Below are 22,394 nucleotides of genomic sequence, written 5' to 3'. Positions count from 1 at the left end.
CCAATTCATGGAATAAAGTTTCATTGCCAATGCAGAACTACTTACATTTCACTTAACTGTAACAAATACACATGGTGCAGCATTCCAAACTGCACAAATACAGTATCACAAATGCAACTTTCACATTAGTGGCATGTGTAAAGTTGGATCATATGATTTCATATATATATATATACACTGATCAGCCAAAACATCATGACCGCTGACAGGGGAAGTGAATAACATTGATTATCTTGTTACAATGACACCTGTCAAGGGGTGGTATATATTAGGCAGCAAGTGAACAGTCAGTTCTTGAAGTTGATGTGTTGGATGCAGGAGAAATGGGCAGGAGTAAAGACCTAAGCGACTTTGACAAGGGCCAAATTGCTATGGCCAGACGACTGGGTCAGAGCATCTCTGAAACGGCAAGGCTTGTGGGGTGCTTCCGATCAGCAGTGGTGAGTACCTACCGACAGTGGTCCAAGGAGGGGCAAACCACAAACCGGCGACAGGGTGTTGGGCGCCCAAGGCTCATCGATGCGCGAGGGCAACGAAGGCTATCCCGTCTGGTCCGAACCGACAGAAGGTCGACTGTGGCACAAGTCACAGGAAATGTTAACGGTGGTCACGGGAGGAATGTGTCACAATACACAGTGCATCGCACCCTACTGCGTATGGGGCTGCACACGGAGGACCAACAGCATATCAGGCAGGTGGTCATAATGTTTTGGCTCATCAGGTCATAATGTTTTGGCCGATCAGTGTATATCCCAGTGCTTTTACATTTCAGTTGAAGGGGATATGTGGAAAACTGACCGCGTGGACTATTAAAGTGGTATTTTATTTTTAGAATTTAACGGTATGCCATTAAATTGATAGGTTGGATCACTTTAAAATGAAAACTTACACCATCATGAACAAGTGCTTTCCAAGTATGTTCCAGTTTCTTGATCAACCTGAAAATAAACATTAGTTTCTATTAACTTTATAATTCACTAATTTATTAAGCCAAGATAAAAGCTTCCTTCAACTTAATCTAAACATAAGCACTTTAGGCCAAATCAGAAGGCTTAATCGCAACTCCAGGGACTTGAGCACGTAATGGAGATTAAACTGCAATACCGAAGAACTAACAGTACGCAGCGTTGCTGGGAAATGGCATTCTTAATGACACGTTAAATTGTGACCTCTGTTGTCCTCTCAAGTGTAATAAATTCCACTGCGCAATCTGAAGAGACTTGTCTGCCATCGTCATTATCCTTCCCTTGAGCAGCGTTATTAAAGGAGATTGTCAGGTTATTAAATCTCTCTGCTTTTTGCAAAACCTTACCAATGGAAAAATTGCTGCCACATTTGAAGAAGCTGAAATGCCTAATCAGGACAACCTATGTGCTGGACTTAGTGTAACATTAGATCTGCTGTATAAACAAAACACATTCCATAACGAGCATTCAACACATAAAATACAAAAATGAAATGAAATTTGCTCAGACAAAAATAATCTGGACTACTACCACTGAAATGCTGATCCCAGGCAAGATCGCTGCTACAACCAGAACACTTAAAAGTTTCCTCCTCCTAACTCCTGATCGATGACTTCAGTTTGACATACATAAGCATTATCATCAAAGGGAAGTTGGCTACTGTGCAACATTCTCAAGTCAAACAGACCACATCAATGTAAACTGTGACATTTATTCAATTGGCTACTTGGCGAATTACCAGGAGTCACTTCTGAAACATGCCCGAGACAGACACCTAAATTTAAAAACGTTTTTAAAAATTCATTTGATGGGGTGTGAATAGTCCAATGGATGGAATTTGATGGGGTGAAAAGTGCGGCACGGTGGCGCAGTGGTAGAGTTGCTGCCTCACAGCACCGGAGACCCGGATTCCATCCTGACTACAGGTGCTATAAGAAAATAACTGCAGATGCTGGTACAAATCAAAGGTATTTATTCACAAAGTGCTGGAGTAACTCAGCACGTCAGGCAGCATCTCGGGAGAGAAGGAATGGGTGACGTTTCGGGTCGAGACCCTTCTTCAGACTGATGTCAGGGGGGCAGGACAAAGGAAGGATATAGGTGGAGACAGGAAGATAGAGGGAGATCTGGGAAGGAGGAGAGGAAGAGAGGGACAGAAGAACTATCTAAAGTTGGAGAAGTCGATGTTCATACCGCTGGGCTGCAAGCTGCACTGTCTGTACGGAGATTGAACGTTCTCCCCGTGACCTGCGTGGGTTTTCTCCAGGTGCTCTGATTTCCTCCCACACTCCAAAGACGTACAGGTTTGTAGGTTAATTGGCTTGGCTTTGTGTACTTGGTATAAGTGTATATTGTCCCTAGTGTGTGTAGGCCTGTGTTAGTGTGCGGGGATCGCTGGTCGGTGCAGACTATGAGGGCTTGTTTCCGCGCTGTATCTCTAAAACTAAAATATAAACTAATATGTCGGATCCCTCTATTATTTGTTAGGCAAAGATAAACTACCTCCTCAAGCCACTGCTATCCACCTCATTATTACACTCCATTCCATATGTAAATTAAAAAAGTTTTTTAAAAATCAGGCATTTTGTTATAGTATGAACGAAGGCCTACCTGTAAGACTGTAAAATATCAATAATGCCGATGTACAAGAGGAGCCTCTCTCCTTTCCCGTTCACTGCTGGAATACCGCCCATCCTAATAAAGAGTAAATAACATGTTATGACCAAAACATGGAATAACATTCAGCAGTAAAATAAAGTCTAGAACACAAGAAAATAAGAGGAGACACAAGAAACTGCAGGTGCTAGTTTGCAAAAAAATACAAAGTGCTGGAGTAACTCAGCAGGTCAGGCAGCACCACTGAAGGACAAGGATAGGCAATGTTTCGGGTAGGGACCCTTCCGACCTCAGCGGGATGAAAGATGGAAAGAGGTGGGGGCGGGACAAAGCCTTGCCGTAGATGCAGGTGAGTGGGGGGTTTGAATTGTAGGTGGATGGACAAAGGCTAGAGCCCCTTCAACTCTTGTTACCAATAAATAACAAAACTTGAACATTTCTTTCAATTCGTTCCACTCTTTGAGAAATGTATTTTAACATTCCAGTGTTGATTATCAAATTAGGGAGTTGGCCGACACAGATTAGCTAACCTTTACCTAGACTTTCTCGTACTCATTACTCAACATGAGATGATGCACCTGACGTTGAGGGGATGGATGCCACCAGACATCTCTTGGACTGGACTCACTGATCCACTGACCAAACCATCAGAGAGCCAATGACTCTATTGTCCTTTATCGCATGGCAGATTAGAACAGTAATCTTCTAGTACTAGAAAAGGCAATGTTATTCCCAACACCCACTCACCATGCAAGCCATGAATGATCAGACATACGTCAATTTAATTGCACTGGATGAACATACTATTTTGGGGAAACACCGCTCCTGAGCTTGATAGCAGCAAGTAATTTTGAATAAGAATTATGCACATGATAAAACATTTGACTTCAAAATAAGTTTAAGGAAGTTACTTTCAAAACCTATTTTGTTGGCGAGCTCTAAACTCTAGATATACAAGTTCACACTGATGCAGTAGAATGGTTTTCTTGAAATGCTGAGGATAAAGCAAGATAGTTTTAGATTTGATTGATGCTGTACTTTAGATGCAGTTGAAAGAGACACATTTGATCAAACAATACATATCATGGTAGAACGTATAAAGTCATAAAAAAATAATTTTTAGAAAATATGTATATACATACGTATCATCTGTGTCAATAGACTCGCCCCGTGAAGTTCCGCCTTGAATAGATTCCATGGCCGTGGAATACAGGGCTTTCTGTGCCATGGGTCGTTTCTCATCAGAAGTACTTAGCGACCCCTCCAACTGCCTCTCACGCTCTGCTTGGTCCAGATTGTGAACTCCTAACAACAAACTGTAATCCATGATTTTAAAGCTCTCTAGCACCTATTGAAATTGCAGAACAAGAAATAACATAATTAGACTGAACACAAATCTACTTAAAGGAACATCAAGCCAACTAGCATAACTTATGACATCACAGACAGGAAAACACTGGAAGAAAAAATGGCCCAAACGATGAAAGTGAACAACACTTCTCAAAGGTATTAACCTGACAATGTACTTCTGAAACCCGTCTTAAATGTTCGGTTCAATACCCAAATTTTAGAGTAGACAGAGAATAAAATAGATTTTAAAATGGAGTGGCAGATGTGGTGGGCAACATTTAGTTTAGTTTAGGAGGCCATTCGGCCCTTCGAGCCAACACTGCCATTCATTGTGATCATGGCTGATCATCCACAATCAGTAACCCGTGTCTGCTTTCTCCCCATACCCCTTGATTCCGCCAGCCCCTAGAGCTCTATCTAACTCTCTTTTAAATTCATCCAGTGAATTGGCCTCCACTGGCTTTTGTGGCAGAGAATTTCACAAATTCACAACTCTCTGGGTGAAAAAGTTTTTTCTCATCTCAGTTTTAAATGGCCTCCCCTTTATTCTTAGACTGTGTGGCCCCTGGTTCTGGACTCCCCCAACATTGGGAACATTCTTCCTGCATCTAGCTTGTCCAGCCCTTTTATAATTTTATACATTTCTATAAGATCCTCTCTCATCCTTCTAAAATACAGTGAATACAAGCCCAGTCTTTCCTCATATGACAGTCCTGCCATCCCGGGGATTAACCTTGTGAACCTACGCTGCACTCCCTCCTCAAATTAGGAGATCAAAAATGCACACAGTACTCCAGGTGTGGACTCACCAGGGCTCTGTACAACTGCAGAAGGACCACTTTACTCCTGTACTCAAATCCTCTCGTTATGAAGGCCAACAAGCCACAGCGCAGAAACAGGTCCTTCGGCCCACCAACACGGACCGATAAGAATTTTAACGTTTGGGAAGGTGTACCCAATGGGATTCTGTGGGACTCTATTCCATGTACCTTGCTTTGCGCGATATATATTGTTGATCAAGATTTAAACATAAGAGCCATGTTTTCAAAATTTGTAGATGACACCAAAATTGTCATGGGATGCAGGAGGATCTATTAATTTACATTTATATTTGGGGTTTGGACTTGCTTTCAAGGCCAGTACTTAATTTGCATCCACAACTGCTCTGGAAAGGTAAACACCTCCGTAAACTGCTGTAATCTTTCTGATGAAATAGTCCCAGTTAGATAGGGAGTTCTTGGATATGCATCTCGTAACAATGTAGCTGGGACAGTGTGCAACTTAGAATGAAACCTTCAGGTTATGATGTTCCCATGTGCCTGACACCCTCTCCTTCCTGGTGCTTGAGGTCTCAAGCTTCAGAGGTACACATCACCGCTAGGGTATTCTGCTGGTGGAGGCAATAAAATCATTAAATTGATAGTTGGGACACCTGTCACACAGTGTGTAAGAACGAATAAGGGTCTGAATCAGTTTGAAGAAGTGTCTCGACCCGAAACGTCACCCATTCCTTCTCTCCAGAGATGCTGCCTGCCCCGCTGAGTTACTCCAGCATTTTGTGTCCACCTGTCACACAGTCTGCTTTGCGGGGAATGCTGATTTTCTTAACTGGAGACAATTGGATAGTATTCTATCATGCTTCCAATGTGATGGAATGACTTTGGGGTGTCACATGGTAAATCACCCACTGCAGAAGATCTAAGAACATAGAACAGTACAAGTGCAGGAATGGGCCCTTCGGCCCACAATGTTTGTGCCGAACATGACGACTAGCTGCACTGATCTCTTCAGCCTGCACATGATCCACGTCTCTCTATTCCCTGCACTCCCACATGCTTATCCAAAACCCTCTCAAACACCACACTCTGTGTATTTACCTGAAGACAGGTGGAGTTTGGAATTGAATGCCTTGAATGTATTGTTTCAGGAACAATTATTACATTACTAACGTATCGTAATGTGCACAGTGCCATAGTCTGTAGGGCTATGAATGGGAACAGGAACTATGAAAAGAGGGTGGAAGCTTCTGTGCTCTAAACCGCTTTCTTTTAACACCAGACATTGTAATCGTTCTGTGAATGTTTCCTTCTCATCCAAAAACAAAAGCAAAAGATGTTCCATATTCATACCAATCATTCTGGTCACAATTGAAGGTAGACACAAAATGCTGCAGTAACTCGGCGGGGCAGGCAGCATCTCTGGAGAGAAGGAATGGGTGACGTTTCGGGTTCTCGACGGGTTCGGGTTCTCGACCCGAAACGTCACCCATTCCTTCTCTCCAGAGATGCTGCCTGCCCCGCTGAGTTACTCCAGCATTTTGTGTCTACCTTCGATTTAGACCAGCATCTGCAGGTTTTTTTCCCCCACTCTTTTTTTTTCCTGGTCACAATTGATATGCTTTTGCTATTTCTCAAAAGAAAGCAACGTTACTGAATGAGCTTACTCCCTTTGTGCATTTAATATAGTAATTCCTCACCATTCCCAAGCACTGCACATACAAACAAAATCAATCGTTGTCTAAATCACATTTCCATTCCTTATTTCACATAGTAAGACATGACCAGAATATTATTCCTGGTGTTTTATTAAATTGTCTTTCTTTTAAATGAATATCCCTTGCCCTCTCTTCTTACCAGACAATCCCTTTGCAGAGTTTTAATCAGGGCACAGTTCATGTCCGAGTCTAGTAACAATCCGTCTGGGAAATCCTGCATAAAGTCCAAGTCTTTAAACGTTGGTCTGGATTTCTCACGCTCTTTTCTTGAAGCCCTTCGTTTGTAGGTTGAACCTTTTAAATCATACTTCAGGTGCATCTTCACCACGCGTGGCAGCACATTATTCATTACTGCCAATCGAATGTTTTTGCCACCGGACTGAACACAGTAGAGTCCATAAAACTTTGGCAAGAGTGTCCGTGGGTTCTGATTCAAGTTCTGGAGGAAAACAGAGTGGATGAAGTTGCAAGAATAACAAAAAGTTATTTAACTTCAAACTTAGTTTAATGACCATTGAAGATGCAACGTTACAGACAAAGCCGCAGTTCCCCAACAAGTGCCTCCCACCAGGAACCCCCTCCGGGTAACACGCACGCTCAAGGTAACTTCCTCCAGGAACGGGGTCTGCAAACACCCGACATAGACTGTGAACACAGTGACTGATCTACACAGAGGAAGCTGTTACCATGTATCAGTGCAACAAATTAACTGGCAGTAATCCTTAAAATAAATGCATTTCAAGATTGTGTTCTCGATGCCAAGACATTGAACTAAACAATGCAATTGTGTTTTTTTTATATTGAACGTTGTTTGGAATCTGTACAAGGAATGGGGAAAATGCAGCAAGGTTTGTATGCTTCACCTGAAATAACCAGCTGACAATTCTCACATATGTGTGGTGCTGGTTAGTCATCATTCATCACCTTCACCTACTCATGAACAGCTTCTTATGTAAGGTATAGATGCCAGCAGATGGATACAAATCTATATTCCAACAAGAAGACTTAATACAATCAAAAGTCGACAAAAACGGAGATGAAAAAAACCCCAAATCACTCACCATATAATAGCCTGGAAGCAACTTTTGTAGAAATTCTGCTTCTTTGTTTATCACAGTCTTGATAATAAACTCATCGTCACTGGTCACATAAAAGACAGACCCACTGGCACCAGGGTTGGAGAGTTCAATCAGGGGTTCATTGCATAACGAATACTGAGAGAGAACATGTCAAAAAGCAGATCATTATTCAGAGAACCCTGTCATCTTTTGCCATTGCATTAACCGTATAAACTCTTCCCCCTTTTTTAATTCAAATGATCAGCAAAGTTTTTTTTCCTAAGATTCTCCCTTTATAAAAAAAATGAGAAAACAAATAAACATCACCCATTCCTTATCTCCAGAGATGCTGCCTGACCCACTGAGTTACTCCAGCTTTTTGTGCCTTGTTTTGCAAGAAATTTCAATCTCCAACTCTGGCACATCTCATCAGGTGGAACAAGACGTGTAATGACATGGATGGAAGAGAAAATAACCCGCTGCAATTGTGATCACCAAGGATCACTCAAAATTACAAGCCGAAACCCAGGCAATCCACTTTTTAAACTGGATAATCCAATTTTTCACATTCGGTTTACTTTACAAATTATCGTTGAGTAATAACACTCGTATGAGAAAAACTGATAAGACACAAAAGAGGGTAATTGTGCTACATTATTTACATTATTAGTTCTCATGTGCAATTTGAGACAGAATAAGGTTTTCTGTTTTGCTTGCTTTTACAACAAAGCCCCAAGTCTGCTGCAAAATAATAATTCAATAGATCATACAAGTAGAAACATAGAAACTAGGCGCAGGAGTAGGCCATTCGGCCCATTGAGCCAGCACCGCCATTCAATATGATCATGGTTGATCATCCAAAATCAGTACCCTGTTCCTGCTTTTTCCCCATATCCCTTGATTCCATTAGTCCCAAGAGCTAAATCTAGGCTCGAAGGGCCGAATGGCCTACTCCTGCACCTATTATTTTCTATTTTCTAGCTCTCTCTTGAAAACATCCAGTGAATCGGCCTCCACTGCCTCCTGCGGCAGAGAATTCCACAGATTCACAACTCTCTGGGTGATTGTCCAGGTCAAGTCAAGTTTATTTGTCACATACACATACAAGATGTGCAGTGAAATGGAAGGTCACCCACAGTCCAGCAATAGAGCAATAAAAAATAAACAATTTCACACACAATCACAAACCAACACAAACCAAAAAAACAAACATCCATCACAGTGAGTCTCCTCCAGTCACCTCCTCACTGTGATGGAAGGCCAGAATGTCTTTTCTCTTCCATGCCATGTTGCAAGTCGTTGGCGAGACCACACTTGTGTGCTGTTCTGGTCTCCCAGATACAGAAAGGATGTTACTAAGGTGGAAAGGAAGTAGAAAAGATCCATGAGGGTGAATCCAGGTGAATGGAGCACCTGAGTTATAAGGAGATACTGGAGCGCTGGGATTTTCCCCTGGAGCACAAGAAACTGAGGAGTGACAGAGAGATATATAAAATTAAGAGGGGCATAGATAGGGGAGATGGTCAAATGTTTTAGAATTCTTTCCTTGGAGTTTCATGGGATAGTCCAACTCTGAAACGATTGACCAGATAAAGACGTGTGAGGGAATAGATTACCAGAAAATAAGCAGGAGTATGGGACTGACAGGATTGATCCAAGAGCTGATATAGGCTCCATGGGCCAAAAGGTCTTTTTCTGTGTCATAAAGGAAACATTAAAATTTGAACAGTTTGTCCTGATAATCTTTGATCTACCATTTGTGTCACTGCAGAAGTAATCATCTGGGTGACACGGGAAAGTTGTCCGATTCCACTGATTAAACCTGGATACAGATAACTAGAGTGGGCCATCTTCAAACTTTTGAAATAGCCTTTCCAGCATCTAAACAGGTTGTTCGTACATTGTTTCTATGAAGGAGCTATTTATTATATCTATAGATTTTAATTGTCTGATAGCATTAGAAATGATAAGCATCATGATTACTAAAACAAGTGGGAAACTTGGCAGATAATTTGCCTCTATAAAAGGTGAAAAGTGTTTCCAGCAATTGCAATGCATAATTTAGAAGTATGGTCAAATGTCCCTCTCTCGTCTGGATGAGTGCAGCTTCAGCAACTCACCCTTCCACTCAAAACTCGAGTTTAGTCTAGGCTCTGGAAAATATGACAACTTTAATTTCACAGAACCGTTTAAATTTTTGGTTTGTCATCAGCTCCATTCCCAAAGGCTTATTTTACAAATATTAAAACTACTTTGCACACTGATGTTGACAAATATTCTCCAATTCTCTCTTCTATTCCTCGCTTCGTTTTTTGGCAGAACTATAATGCCCCATGTATCATTTAAGGTTCTATGAGGGATGCATTGTGTCCATTGTCCAGCTGCTAGTAAATACTCAAAACAGAAAAGAGGGAGAAAACAAGCAACGGCCAAAATAATAAGGTTAGCAATCCACCCTTATTTCTATTACTCAAGCAGCAGATAATTGAATGTATTTAGAGCCAAGAAAGCTAAATAAAACTGATTTTAACAATGAACAACTAGAGTGGTGGAAAAATCTGAGAGCAAACCGAGGTAAAACGTCAACATTAACTCAACGTCTTTGGTAAAATGTAACCTTTAGTACAAACAAAGCAGTTTAAAAAAAAAAATTGTTGGTATATCTGGAACTGTTGATTTATTTTAGGTTTGAAGGCACTTTAATGTTTGCCAAAATATTGAGGTAAGTGATTTGTACATGGTAGAAATTTTTACACAAGCCACGATTTTTGAATATCAAAAAAAAGCTGAGTGATATTACAAAAAAGCAAAAGTATGCATTACAGAAAGGCTCAAGTTGTGGCTATGGTCAATAGTTTTAGCTAGGCCAACAGAGCAGAATATCCACTGCTGAGAAAATAAAGTATTAACTTATCAATTATGGCTTTACTTGCAAGAGCAGACAGAACTTCCCATCTGATATTTTACCAATGGGAACAGTTCATAACAGACTGAATTTATAGGACAATGACCTGATCAGCCAGCAGCAATAGAAAACAGAATTCAGTGTCCAAGAAAAATAGATGAAATAATTATTTTAAAAAAACTATTAATAGTGAAAATAGAAAATGCTGAAGATTGGCAAGTTTGCTGATGATACAAAAGTGGGTGGTTTTGCAGATAGTGAGTGTGGTTGTGAAAAATTGCAGCAGGGTCTTGATCGAATGGCCAGGTGGGCTGAGGAATGGTTGATGGAATTTAATACAAAGAAATGTGAGGTGTTGCATTTTGGGAAATCTAACAAAGGCAGGACCTACACAGTGAATGGTAGGGCTCTGGGGAGTGTTGTGGAACAGAGGGATCTAGGAGTGCAGGTGCATGGTTCCTTGAAGGTGGGGTCACAGGTAGATAGGGTGGTCAAAAAGGCACATTGTCCTTCATCTGTCAGAATATTGAGTATGGAGGTTTTACGGATGTATAAGACGTCGATGATGCAGCATTGGGTTCAGTTCTGGGCACCACATTATAGGAAAGATGTTGTCAAGCTGATGGCCACAATGAAACACGTCATATTAAAATATTTGTGATCGTCTCAGAACAAGTGATGATGAGCATAATGTAAAACACAAAATTAATCTGCCAAACTTAAATTTTGTTAAAATTGATTTACAAAGAAGCGCTGTTTGCTCGGCATGACAAATGCTAATTCTTTTTGGAGAAAGGACATGTTTAGTTTAGAGATACAGCGCAGAAACAGGCCCTTCGGCCCACCGAGTCCGCGCCAACCAGCGATCCCCACACAATAACACTATCCTACACACACTAGGGACAATTTTTTTTAACATTTACCAAGCCAATTAACCTACAAACCTATAAGTCTTTGAAGAGCGGGAGGAAACCGAAGATTTCGGAGAAAACTCACCCAGGTCATGGGGAGAACGTACAAACTCCGTACAGACAGCACCCGTAGTCGGGATCGAACCCGGGTCACTGGCTTTGCAAGCGATGAAAGGCAGCGACTCTACCGCTGCGCCATTGTGCTGCCAAGGGACATTTAAGGGATGTTAAGGGATGTTTTTGGGATGTGGATGTTATCCCATTTATTGCCCATCTCCAATTGCCCTCTAGGTGGAGATGGCGACCCATTATCTTGAACAACTACAGTTGATCAGTAAATGTTCCATTTTGTCTGGCTGTTCTAATACAATTGAATGCTTTGTTCAGCCATTTCGAAGGGAGTTAAAATTAGCCACCCAGCTTTAGATTTAGTCACATATTGGCTAGATTTCTTCCCCTGAAGATTAGTGAGGCTTTTATGGCAATCTAATTGTAACACTGATCACAAAACTACGAAGAGTTTCTTTAAAATTCTATATTTATCATTTCATTAAGGTGAGATCTAAACTCTGATCTCTAGATTGTTAACCCAGACTTTGGATCACGAGTCCAATAATTTAACATTGTGCCATCATATTGTAGATATCAGATCTTTAGTGATAGTACACAAATGCCATTAGAAAACATTGCACAGTAACAGATTAAACTTTTAAAAAAGTGTACTTTTAAGTTCCATCAGATACAGACAAATTTCATTCTTCATCTGGTATATTCTGCAAATTGCAAATTCCATGTTAACGTGCTTCTTTTGAAAGGACCGGTCTTTAAGTGTGCTATGGTATAAATTACATATCATACAAAAACATTCACAAACCCGTCCACTCCCTCCCCTCATCAGTTAAACTTCAGAGCATCATTACAAGCAGTTGATTAAAGGAATTGAATTGAAGTTTATTGGCCAAGTATGTACACATACAAGGAATGTGCCCTGGTGCTCCGCTCGCAAGTAACAACACGAGCATACAGTAAACAATTAAGAATAAAGCACAAAACATTAAAACAATAAGAATAAGACATGATAGTTTAAACAAGTGAATGAAATAAACCAGGCCAAAAAGAGGCTACTGACTTTTGGTTATTGAGTAGAGCTACCACTCGTGGAAAAAAGCTGTTTTTATGAAGCAAAGGATGATTTAATTTCACAGCAAACTAACTTTCAACTAACACAACGTCATAGCACACAATGCACAAAAATAGCCAGCACTTCAACAACCACACCCACCAAATAGTCATCCGGTCGAATGCCAAAGAGTTCCCGAAAATAACGAAATGCCACTGGGGCATAGGTCTTGAATCTGAAGTCAGGGAAATGATGAGCTGGGGTCAAGTTACTACCTTCACTGTAAAATTAAAAGAAAATGTGAGTAACAAAAGATACCAAAATTAGATGGCAATATTCCCTATCAATATGTAGCTATATACACAGCCAACAAAGCAACAATGATCAGCTTCCCTCTCTGTATATAAACCTGCCAAGAATGAGAAGCATATCAAAATATTTACATGGTGGCACTGAGCACCAATAGATTGACAGAGCTCACCTGACTGTTTACATCACTAAAGATGGCACTTGCATATAGAGATGTATAAGAATATCATTACAACATAACAAATTCTTGTTTAATTCTATCTTACATTCACCTTGAGAAAGACAGCGATCAATATTTTGCTGCTTATGTAGGAAAATAACTGCAGATGCTGGTTCAAATCGAAGGTAGACACAAAATGCTGGAGTAATTCAGCAGGTCAGGCAGCATCTCAGGAGAGCAGTCTGAAGAAGGGTCTCGACCAGGAAACGTCACTCATTCCTTCTCTCCTGAGATGCTGCCTGACCCGCTGAGTTACTCCAGCATTTTGTGTCTACCTAATATTTTGTTGCTGACTAAGTGCACTGTTGGTGAAGGGAATGGATGCTTCGGGTGCAGAATGGAGTGCCAAACAGGCGGACTCTGGTATTTTGATGCATTGAACTTTTTCTGGTGTTGTTGGAATGCACTATCTCACACAAATGAAACGTATACTATCAGTCTTGATTTGCCCTGTTGATGCTGAAAAGGCTGAGGTGTCAGGAGGTGATACTCTCACTGGATTACCAAAGCCTCTGATCTACTCGAGGTCACAATACATAAGCTGTTCAGTTGAGATTCTGTCATTGTGACTCCTATGATGTTGATGGTTGGGCAAGTGGCTCAGCTAGTAGTGTCGTGCCTCATACTGTCAGAGATCCAGGTATAATCCTGACCTCGGATGCTGTCTGTGTGGAGTTCATTTTGAGTTTTTGCCAGGTGCTAGGAGTTCATCCAATAACTCAAATCTAAGACAAGTTGATTGCTGGACTGAATTAACCACTGACAATAACCTTCTGACGAACAGGCGAGTACAATAACCCGGGGGGGGGGGGCACATCAAATGTCAAGAGAATTGCATTTTTCATTCATTTAGGGGCTTCGAGAGCTGAACCAGCATTTAATTACCCACATGTAAAGGAGGTGATAGTGAGCTGCCTTCTTGAACCACTGCAGTCCTTGAGATGTGGGTGTACCCACAATGGTGCATACAGATGTAGAAAATCAAGAGGGCCATAGATAGGGTGAATGCACATGGCCTTTTTTCCCCATGGTTGAGGAATACGGAACTAGAGGGCACAAGCGGAAAGTGACGGGGGAAAGATCTAACTGGAATCTGAGGGGCACCATTTTCAGAGATGGTGGTACACATATGGAATGAATTGCCAGAGGAAGTATATGAGGCATGTATAATAACAAGATTTAAGACACTTGGACAAGTACATGGATTGGAAAGATTTAGAGGGATATTGGTCAAACACTTTCAAGTGAGACTAGCTATCTTGATAAACATGGATGAAGGGCCTGCTGCCGTGTTGTACTAGATTAATTGTCTGCTTGCTGGCTTTGTTACACAAGGGAAGATTAAGTATGTGCTCTCTTAAAAGTGATTTAAATGATATTCCTAAAATTCTTAGAGGACTAAACAGTGAAAGCCGGGAGATATTTCCCCAAAGAAACAGTCAGCATTTCAGGACAGAGATAAGTAGAAATTTCTCCATCCATAGAGTACAAAATCTTGGAAATTTGCTGCCGAAAAGAGCCGTGAAAGTTCAATCTCACCCGCAGAATTCAACGCATAAATTGATAGATTTTCAGGCATTCAAAGGAATTAAGGAAAATGGGGTTAGGGCAGGAAAATGGGGTTAGGGCAGGAAAATGATTTTGAGGTAAAAGATCAGTCATCAAAAAACTTTTTCACCCAGAGAGTTGTGAATTTGTGGAATTCTCTGCCACAGAAGGCAGTGGAGGCCAACTCACTGGATGAATTTAAAAGAGAGTTAGATAAGAGTTCTAGGGGCTAGCGGAATCAAGGGATATGGGGAGAAGGCAAGCACGAGTTACTGATTGTGGATGATCGGCCATGAACACAATGAATGGCAGTGCTGGCTTGAAGGACCAAATGGCCTCCTCCTTCACCTATTGTCTATGTTTTTCTGATCTCGTTGAACAGCAGCTCCTGCTTCTGTGCTCTTAAATGCACACGTCATGCAAAGAATGAAAAGCAAGACTAATTTATCTTTTGCCACAAGACTGGTAAATAATTATTGCAACCTATTGCTTCAGCTTGGGATCACCTTTAGCTCTGGATCAGATTGTTAGGGTTTAAGACTTGGCTACAAATTAGGTTAACACTTTACTGTGGTACCAAGGGAGTACTGTTTTGCTAAGCACATTGTCTTTTGAAACAGACATTAAGTGGAAGCAATTCTGCCTCTTGGGGAATTTGTGGATTCCTTTGTCTCCTTTGCCTCTTACATCACTTCTATAGATGCGCACAGAAAGCATTTCAACGGGATGCATCCCAGCATGGTTTGGGAACAGCTCCATCCAAGACCACAAGAAATTGTAGGACATGGCCCAGACCATCACGCAAACCAACTTCCTCCATTCCTTTGACTCCAGTTTCACCCCCTCTTTATCTCTTGCCTGATGGAAGCGAGGAGAAGTTTGAACACCTCCAGATTCAGGGACAGTTTCTTCCCAGCCGTTATCAGGCAACTGAACCATCCATTCACCAGCTGTAGAGCAGTCCCGACCTTCCATCTACCTCACTGGAGACCTTTAAACTATCTTTAATCAGACTTTATCAAACTTCAACTTGCACCTAATGATGTCAAGTCAAGTCAAGTCAATTTTATTTGTATAGCACATTTAAAAACAACCCACGTTGACCAAAGTGCTGTACATCTGATTAGGTACCAAGGAAAAAAATGAAACATACAGTAGCACGCAAACAGTTCACAGCGCCTCCTCAATGAGCCTCAAACGCTAGGGAGTAGAAATAGGTTTTGAGCCTGGACTTAAAGGAGTCGATGGAGGGGGCAGTTCTGATGGGGAGAGGGATGTTGTTCCACAGTCTAGGAGCTGCAACCGCAAAAGCGCGGTCACCCCTGAGCTTAAGCCTAGACCGCGGGATAGTGAGTAGCCCCAAGTCGGCCGACCTGAGGAACCTGGAGTTAGAGAGGGGGGTTAGAAGATTTTTGATGTAGTGGGGGGGGGAATGTCCATTTAGGGCTTTATACGTGAATAGGAGGAGCTTGAAGTTGATTCTGTACCGTACAGGGAGCCAGTGGAGAGAGGCCAGAATCGGGGTGATGTGGTCCCTTTTACGGGTACCCGTCAGGAGTCTCGCTGCGGCGTTTTGGACCAGTTGCAGGCGGGACAGGGAAGATTGGCTGATCCCAGTGTATAGGGAGTTGCAGTAGTCTAGGCGGGAGGAAATGAAAGCGTGAATGATTTTTTCTGTGTCGTCGAATTGGAGGAAAGGTTTGATTTTAGCTATGGTTCGAAGTTGGAAGAAGCTGGCTTTTACCACAGCGTTGACTTGCTTATCAAATTTTAATGCAGAGTCAAATATCATGCCGAGGTTTTTGACATGCGGTTTGACTATGCAGGATAGACTTCCAAGACTGCCTGTTATCGATTTGATGGAGTCGGGGGAGCCGAATAGGATGACCTCAGACTTGCTCTCATTTGCTCTCATGTACTCTTGATCCTTTGTCTGTATACTGTGGATGGCTTAATTGTAATCATGTATAGTCTTTTCTTTGACTGGAGAGCATGCATCAAAAGCTTTTCACTGTACCTCGGTACACATGACAATAATAAACCAAACGAAACTCTCCCAATAATGATACCCAGATTTTAACCATTCACTCATCATGTGTCTTCAATCTGAAAAATTAACAATATTTATTTTTCCACTGATGCTGCTTGAGTGTTTCTGGCATCTTCTGTTTTTGTCTCAGATTTTGAGCTGTAGCTATTTTGGTAAATTTTGACATTGCATTGATTATCACCTGCCTACATAACGGTGACCGAACTTCTAAAGATATTCTCAGGCTTTTAAACACTTCAAAATGCTCTCAAGACTGAAGGTGTGAAAAATACTAAGGTCCATTTTTGCTGTAGTTTTTGAGAATACAAAACTTTAACAAAATATCCAAGACATCATAAACACCATATTTATTAAGTAGGGGAACATTAACTGCATACTAATGCATAGTAAGTAACAGAAAATTACTGGTAGACACAAAATGCTGGTGTAACTCAGCGGGTCAGGCAGCATCTCTGGAGAGAAGGAATGGGTGACGTTTTGGGTCGAGACCTTCTTCAGACTGATGTCAGGGGTGGAACCTTTGTACCGCCCACTCCCCTGACATCAGTCTGAAGAAGGGTGTTGACCCGAAATGTCACCCATTCCTTCTCTCCAGTAATGCTGCCTGACCCGCTGAGTTACTCCAACATTTTGTGTGTACCTTCGATTTAAACCAGCATCTGCAGTTTTTTTCCTAAACAGAAAATTACTATCGTACATGCTCAAAAATTTGCTTGGAGTAAAGACAGACTTGCCTAGGAAAGAATATACTTTCAACCACATAGAAATCTTGCATCAGCACATCTCTTTCGGGCTTGGAGCTGAGATTTCCTACTGTGTATCCAATCCCTAGCTGAATGGCTCCTTTGAGAGTGGACGAGCTTGTCTGCAACATAAGCAGAATCATTTTCTTTTCTCACTGCACCAGAGCTGGGATATTTTTAAATTTTTTGTCCCGATGCATGGATGCATTTTAAACCACTTCAATAAACATTCAAAGGTTAAAATTCACCACTTACTGAGAATTTCACCAGAGGTAAAAAATACTACAAATAATTTCATCCAAAACTGCTCATCAGGTTAGCACAAATATCTCCACTGAACACATATCCGTGTTATCTTTAGCAGAACTGAAGTAAGTGTTCATAACAGAAGATTTCCACAGATTGTTTAAAATTACATGGTGAGAGAGAATTTGGACAATGAACAGTTGTTACCAGAACAATGTCCTGGGCATTAATGCTGCATGTTAAAGGCAAGGTTAAATACAACCATCTAACAACCTTGACTTTACTTGTTTACTAGGATTATGTAATGTGACCAGTAGGCAGGAAATCATGCCGCAAGCTGATAAAGGTGAACACTCCTATTAATTTCACTGTAACATTTCAAGCACATGTTAGTGTTAGAAATTAAAGCACAAGTAAGGTAAATTTACCACATGAAGTCATCTAACCAAATCAACTGATGAGAACTGGCTGAAGATTAGAATAAATAATTGCAGTGCAGTATTTCAATAGTTTAACGTCCAAGATTTCTCACTTTAAACTTCTAAATGCAAGTCAGAATCACAAACCGATCAAGATCATTAGGGAAAACAAATTAGACTGATTCATTGCAGATAAGAATCTGCAAGTGGACCATTGGACTTCATTCAGGCAACCGTAATGGCAAAGTGAAGAGAGATAAAACATTCTTTTGAAATGTTAACCTTTCTCCTTCTTGTAGATACTGATGAACGATGCAATCAGTTTCTTCTGTTTTCATTTGACATTGAATTCTTTTTGTTTCTGCAGCTCTACTTTAAACCACTGTTCAGATATAATACTGTGCAGGATGTTTGGTTTCAAAATGTTACATTGGGAAAGAGGGGGAAGTGCTAAAACAAAAAAATGTACAAGCAATCTCATTTTTATTTTAAAGTAACAATTTATCACTTTTTAAATTCACAGATATAGCTCTTCCCTCAATTGTCAAATTTCTTACTTATTCGTATGTGTCATTATAACGATGAGCATCACAAAGTAAATAAAAACAAAACAGCTGGCAAAGTCTGCTTCAAAGTAAGAATTCAAATAGTATTTGTGTATGACCTTGACTAAATACCTTTTTGTACGTAGTTTCACCAGAAGCATCGACTCCCCTATGTCCAATCTTCTTGCCAGGAGGTGCGTATGTATTTCCAGATGAAGAGGGCATCTTGGAGATAAATGAAAGGCACAGAGAATGTATCAAACACCAGCCATTACAACTTCTCATTGTGAAAAATGTAAAATTGCAAATTTTGCTCACCTCAGCCAATACGGATTTTTTACTGAAAGATTCTGCAAGAGAACAAAAATTTAAAGTGGTAAGATCATTCATGAATAGAAACTGAATTGACATAGAAATATAGGAATATAGAAATATAGGAGGTCATTCAGCCCCTCAAACAAGTGGCAACTGTAAATGTTATCATAATTAACTTTCTCCCTAACTCTAAATGTCCACCTTTGCTTCATGTCAACTTTTCTCATGGGGACCTTGTCTTTATTGTTGGCCAGAGCTGAATATCACCACATTCCGTTGGAGTGAAATCCTGTCGCAATGCCTTCTACGTTAATTGATTACCAACAGCCTGGATAGTGAATGTGGAGAGGATGCTTCCACTAGTGGGAGAGTCTAGGACCAGAGGCCATAGCTCAGAATAAAAGGACACACATTTAGAAAGGCGATGAGGTGGAATTTCTTTAGTCAGAGGGTGGTCAATCTGTAGAATTCATTGCCACAGACGAATGTGGAAGCCAAGTCACAGATATTTTTTTAAGGTGGAGATTGACAGGTTCTTGATCAGTATGGGTGTCAGGGATTATGGGGAGAAGGCAGGAGAGTGGGATTGAGAGGGATAGATAGATCAGCCATGATTGAACGGCGGAGGAGACTTGATGGGCTAAATGGCCTAATTCTGCTCCTAGAACTTATGAACCACACCATCCTTTCTGCTTAGTATGATTGGTGAAGAGATTTCCTCCCATATTTCTACCAAATTCAGTTCTACAAGGATCCCTCCTCGCCACACAGTCAGATGCTACCTTAGTGTTCATGACAGGCTCTGCTGTAATTCATCCCTTTTCTATATATTTTTTGTATTGAAAATGAGATTTAACCAAATGATCTTGTCAAAGCTAAAACTAAGCATTTATAATCATTATTGCATTAACAATAACAGCATTATTGTTGAGTAAACAACACTTAGCCCTGTCAAAAAAAGTTACCTTCACTTGCTAATGGCCAGGAATACAGGAATAGATTAGGGTGGTAATCAAATCCGTACCAGGTTATCCAAACTCAAATGGACGGGTATATTAACTTGGCCATAAAGGCCAGTTGTCCTGGTGGTATTGCAGGGTGGGCCTGGCCAATTGAAGCTGTTGGGGTCCTGCACTGTTGGGGTTCTGCTCCGTACCATTGCACGCTGCGTCTGAACCATGTGCTTGGCTTCTTGGAGCGACGCCTGATTAAGTTGAGGCCCAGGCTACTCCAGAGCACTCCACCACTGCCTCGAGCCGGACACATCGACCCGCGGACTGTCGTTCATCGCCTCACCAGGCCACCGTTCAGTCTTCCTGCCCCAGGGGAGGCCTTCTGCAGCCGACCTCTTAGCACACAGAGCATTTTTCAGAGGTGGCAGGACTCCAATCTTCTTACCAGCACTGTTGTTTCCCTGCGCCTGTCACTGCTGCTATTTTGGAACTCAACGGTGAGTTTTTTCTATGTTATCCCACTTTTGCATCTATTCCCTTCACACAAGGGGGCAATTTACAGAGACCAATTAACCTACATATCACACATCTTTGGGATATGGTAGGAACCCACGCAGTCACAGTGAGAACATGCAAACTCCACACAGACAACACCCAAGATTAGGATTGAACCCAGGTCTCTGGTGCTGTGAGGGAGCAGCTCTACCAGCTGTACCACTATCAATCCACAGAGCACAGCCATTGGTAGATTTTGCTTTCTGATATGTGCTAATTCCATGTTCTGGCATTACAAGCTGAATCTGCTTTCTTTAAGATTTACTATATCACATTATATTCAACTCAAATGGTCATACAAAGCAAGACAAAATGCATGTTATTGATTTATTAGTTGCTTCAAGCACAAAATTAAATAGTATCAACAAGGGTGATAAGAAACCTCAGCCATTTATGTTCCCCAAAAGATTTAGTTCACATGTCCACTATCTCAACATGGTTCCCAGGAGCATAGAAGCAGGAGAAGTACTTCTCATTTCTCCATGTGGAAGGTCAGCAGATTGAATAACAGATTTACTATGAATTGACAGAACACCACTGTCCCCTTTCTGAGCAGCTCTCAGCTATAAAAAGCCTTTTCCCTTGTACCATATAAATCAGCTTATCCATCACGAGGCAAGACACAAACAACAGTAGTCTGGCTGCAGACTATCCGCGCACACAAAAGCACAACAAAATTACAGACAACAGCAATTTTACATTAAATATATTTTGGTTAATACGTCCCATTTTCCTAATTGTGTACTTCAATACTACATTCTATAATTTAATAAAATAAGATTAATTGTTGATTGGCTGCCAACATTAAATTTAAAATACCTTCCTCAATTATACGGCAAAATTATTGAAAGCAGTGAACAAATAAACTATCATGTCTGAAGAAGGGTCTCGACCCGAAACGTCACCCATTCCTTCTCTCCTGAGATGCTGCCTGACCCGCTGAGTTACTCCAGCATTTTGTGAAATAAATATACCTTCGATTTGTACCAGCATCTGCAGTCATTTTCTTACAGTAAACTATCAAGTGAGAAAACACTGGAAAATTGGTCACGTCACAGCTCCATCCCCAACAAATAAAATCAATCCCATGCTAGAAATGTACAAAAAGATTGTCTGGAAACAGGACATTAACATATTTGGAAATTTGGAGAGTTTAAAAAATTTTAATCACCCAGTTTCTACGTTAACAAAAGATCAGAAATGATAAAAATGGTTTTTTTAATGAAAATATAATGAAATCGTTAATGGTTCATAACTGACTATTTATTGTTACCATACTGGACTTGTAGATACTTGATAAAATGAGCACCCTTTGGTCCAAACCTTCATAAATAAATTCTTCTAGCAACCAATGTCTGGAATTCTCCAGGAAAGAAAACTGCAGATGCTGCTTTAAATCGAAGGTAGACGCGAAATGCTGGAGTAACTCAGCGGGTCAGGCAGCATCTCTGGAGAGAAGGAATGGGTGACATTTTGGGTCACCCATTCCTTCTCTCGAGGGATGCTGCCTGACCCGCTGGGTCACCCCAGCATTTTGCGTCTACCTCTGGAATTCTCCTGTTCTATTTCCATGCTCTCAATAATTTATGTAGAATAAGGGACCATTCGATCTCAGTTCAGAAAATTGCAGAAATATGTCATTAAGGACATGGAAACGGTGCTTTTAGAAAATTATTATGTGATAAAACTGAGACAAACATGATTTATGAACAAAAAAACTAGGTTTACAAATCAGACGTTTTTGAGGATATAACCAACCAGGTAGTTGAGATTAGTCAAAGGATTATGCAAGATTTGGGAATGGAAGGTGATTTGTTAAAATGCAAAATACAAAGTAAAAAAAATGTAGATCCTATCATTTTGGCAGGCTGCCATAAGGATCAATTCCCAGTCCTTTGATTATATAAATTATGACTAGCTAAGATGAAAATCCAGTGTTACATATTCAAATTTGCCAACTGCACAAAGGTTAGAAACATAGAAAACATAGAAACATAGAAAATAGGTGCAGGAGTAGGCCATTCGGCCCTTCGAGCCTGCACCGCCATTCAATATGATTATGGCTGATCAT

General features: G+C 40.9%; 1 protein-coding gene across 5 annotated transcripts in view; it reads right to left on the bottom strand.

Moving 5' to 3' along the window:
* The window catches only part of LOC144607393 (phosphatidylinositol 4-phosphate 5-kinase type-1 gamma-like), a 187,915-nt gene that overhangs the window by 142,218 nt on the left and 23,303 nt on the right, over positions 1-22,394 (bottom strand). For all 5 annotated transcript variants that reach the window (XM_078424218.1, XM_078424217.1, XM_078424220.1 and 2 more), the window contains exons 2-10: positions 18,819-18,850; positions 18,633-18,725; positions 17,282-17,412; positions 12,583-12,700; positions 7,488-7,640; positions 6,566-6,865; positions 3,725-3,930; positions 2,577-2,660; positions 890-938 (exon numbers count right to left, since the gene is read on the bottom strand). In XM_078424218.1, coding sequence (XP_078280344.1) covers positions 890-938; positions 2,577-2,660; positions 3,725-3,930; positions 6,566-6,865; positions 7,488-7,640; positions 12,583-12,700; positions 17,282-17,412; positions 18,633-18,725; positions 18,819-18,850 — 1,166 coding nt within the window. The remainder of the gene's footprint in view (positions 1-889; positions 939-2,576; positions 2,661-3,724; positions 3,931-6,565; positions 6,866-7,487; positions 7,641-12,582; positions 12,701-17,281; positions 17,413-18,632; positions 18,726-18,818; positions 18,851-22,394) is intronic.

The sequence above is a fragment of the Rhinoraja longicauda genome, chromosome 28 (assembly GCF_053455715.1).
Source record: "Rhinoraja longicauda isolate Sanriku21f chromosome 28, sRhiLon1.1, whole genome shotgun sequence".
Taxonomy (NCBI): domain Eukaryota; kingdom Metazoa; phylum Chordata; class Chondrichthyes; order Rajiformes; family Arhynchobatidae; genus Rhinoraja; species Rhinoraja longicauda.
Note: the sequence above shows the minus strand (reverse complement) of the source record. Positions and strands in the feature narration are given on the sequence as shown.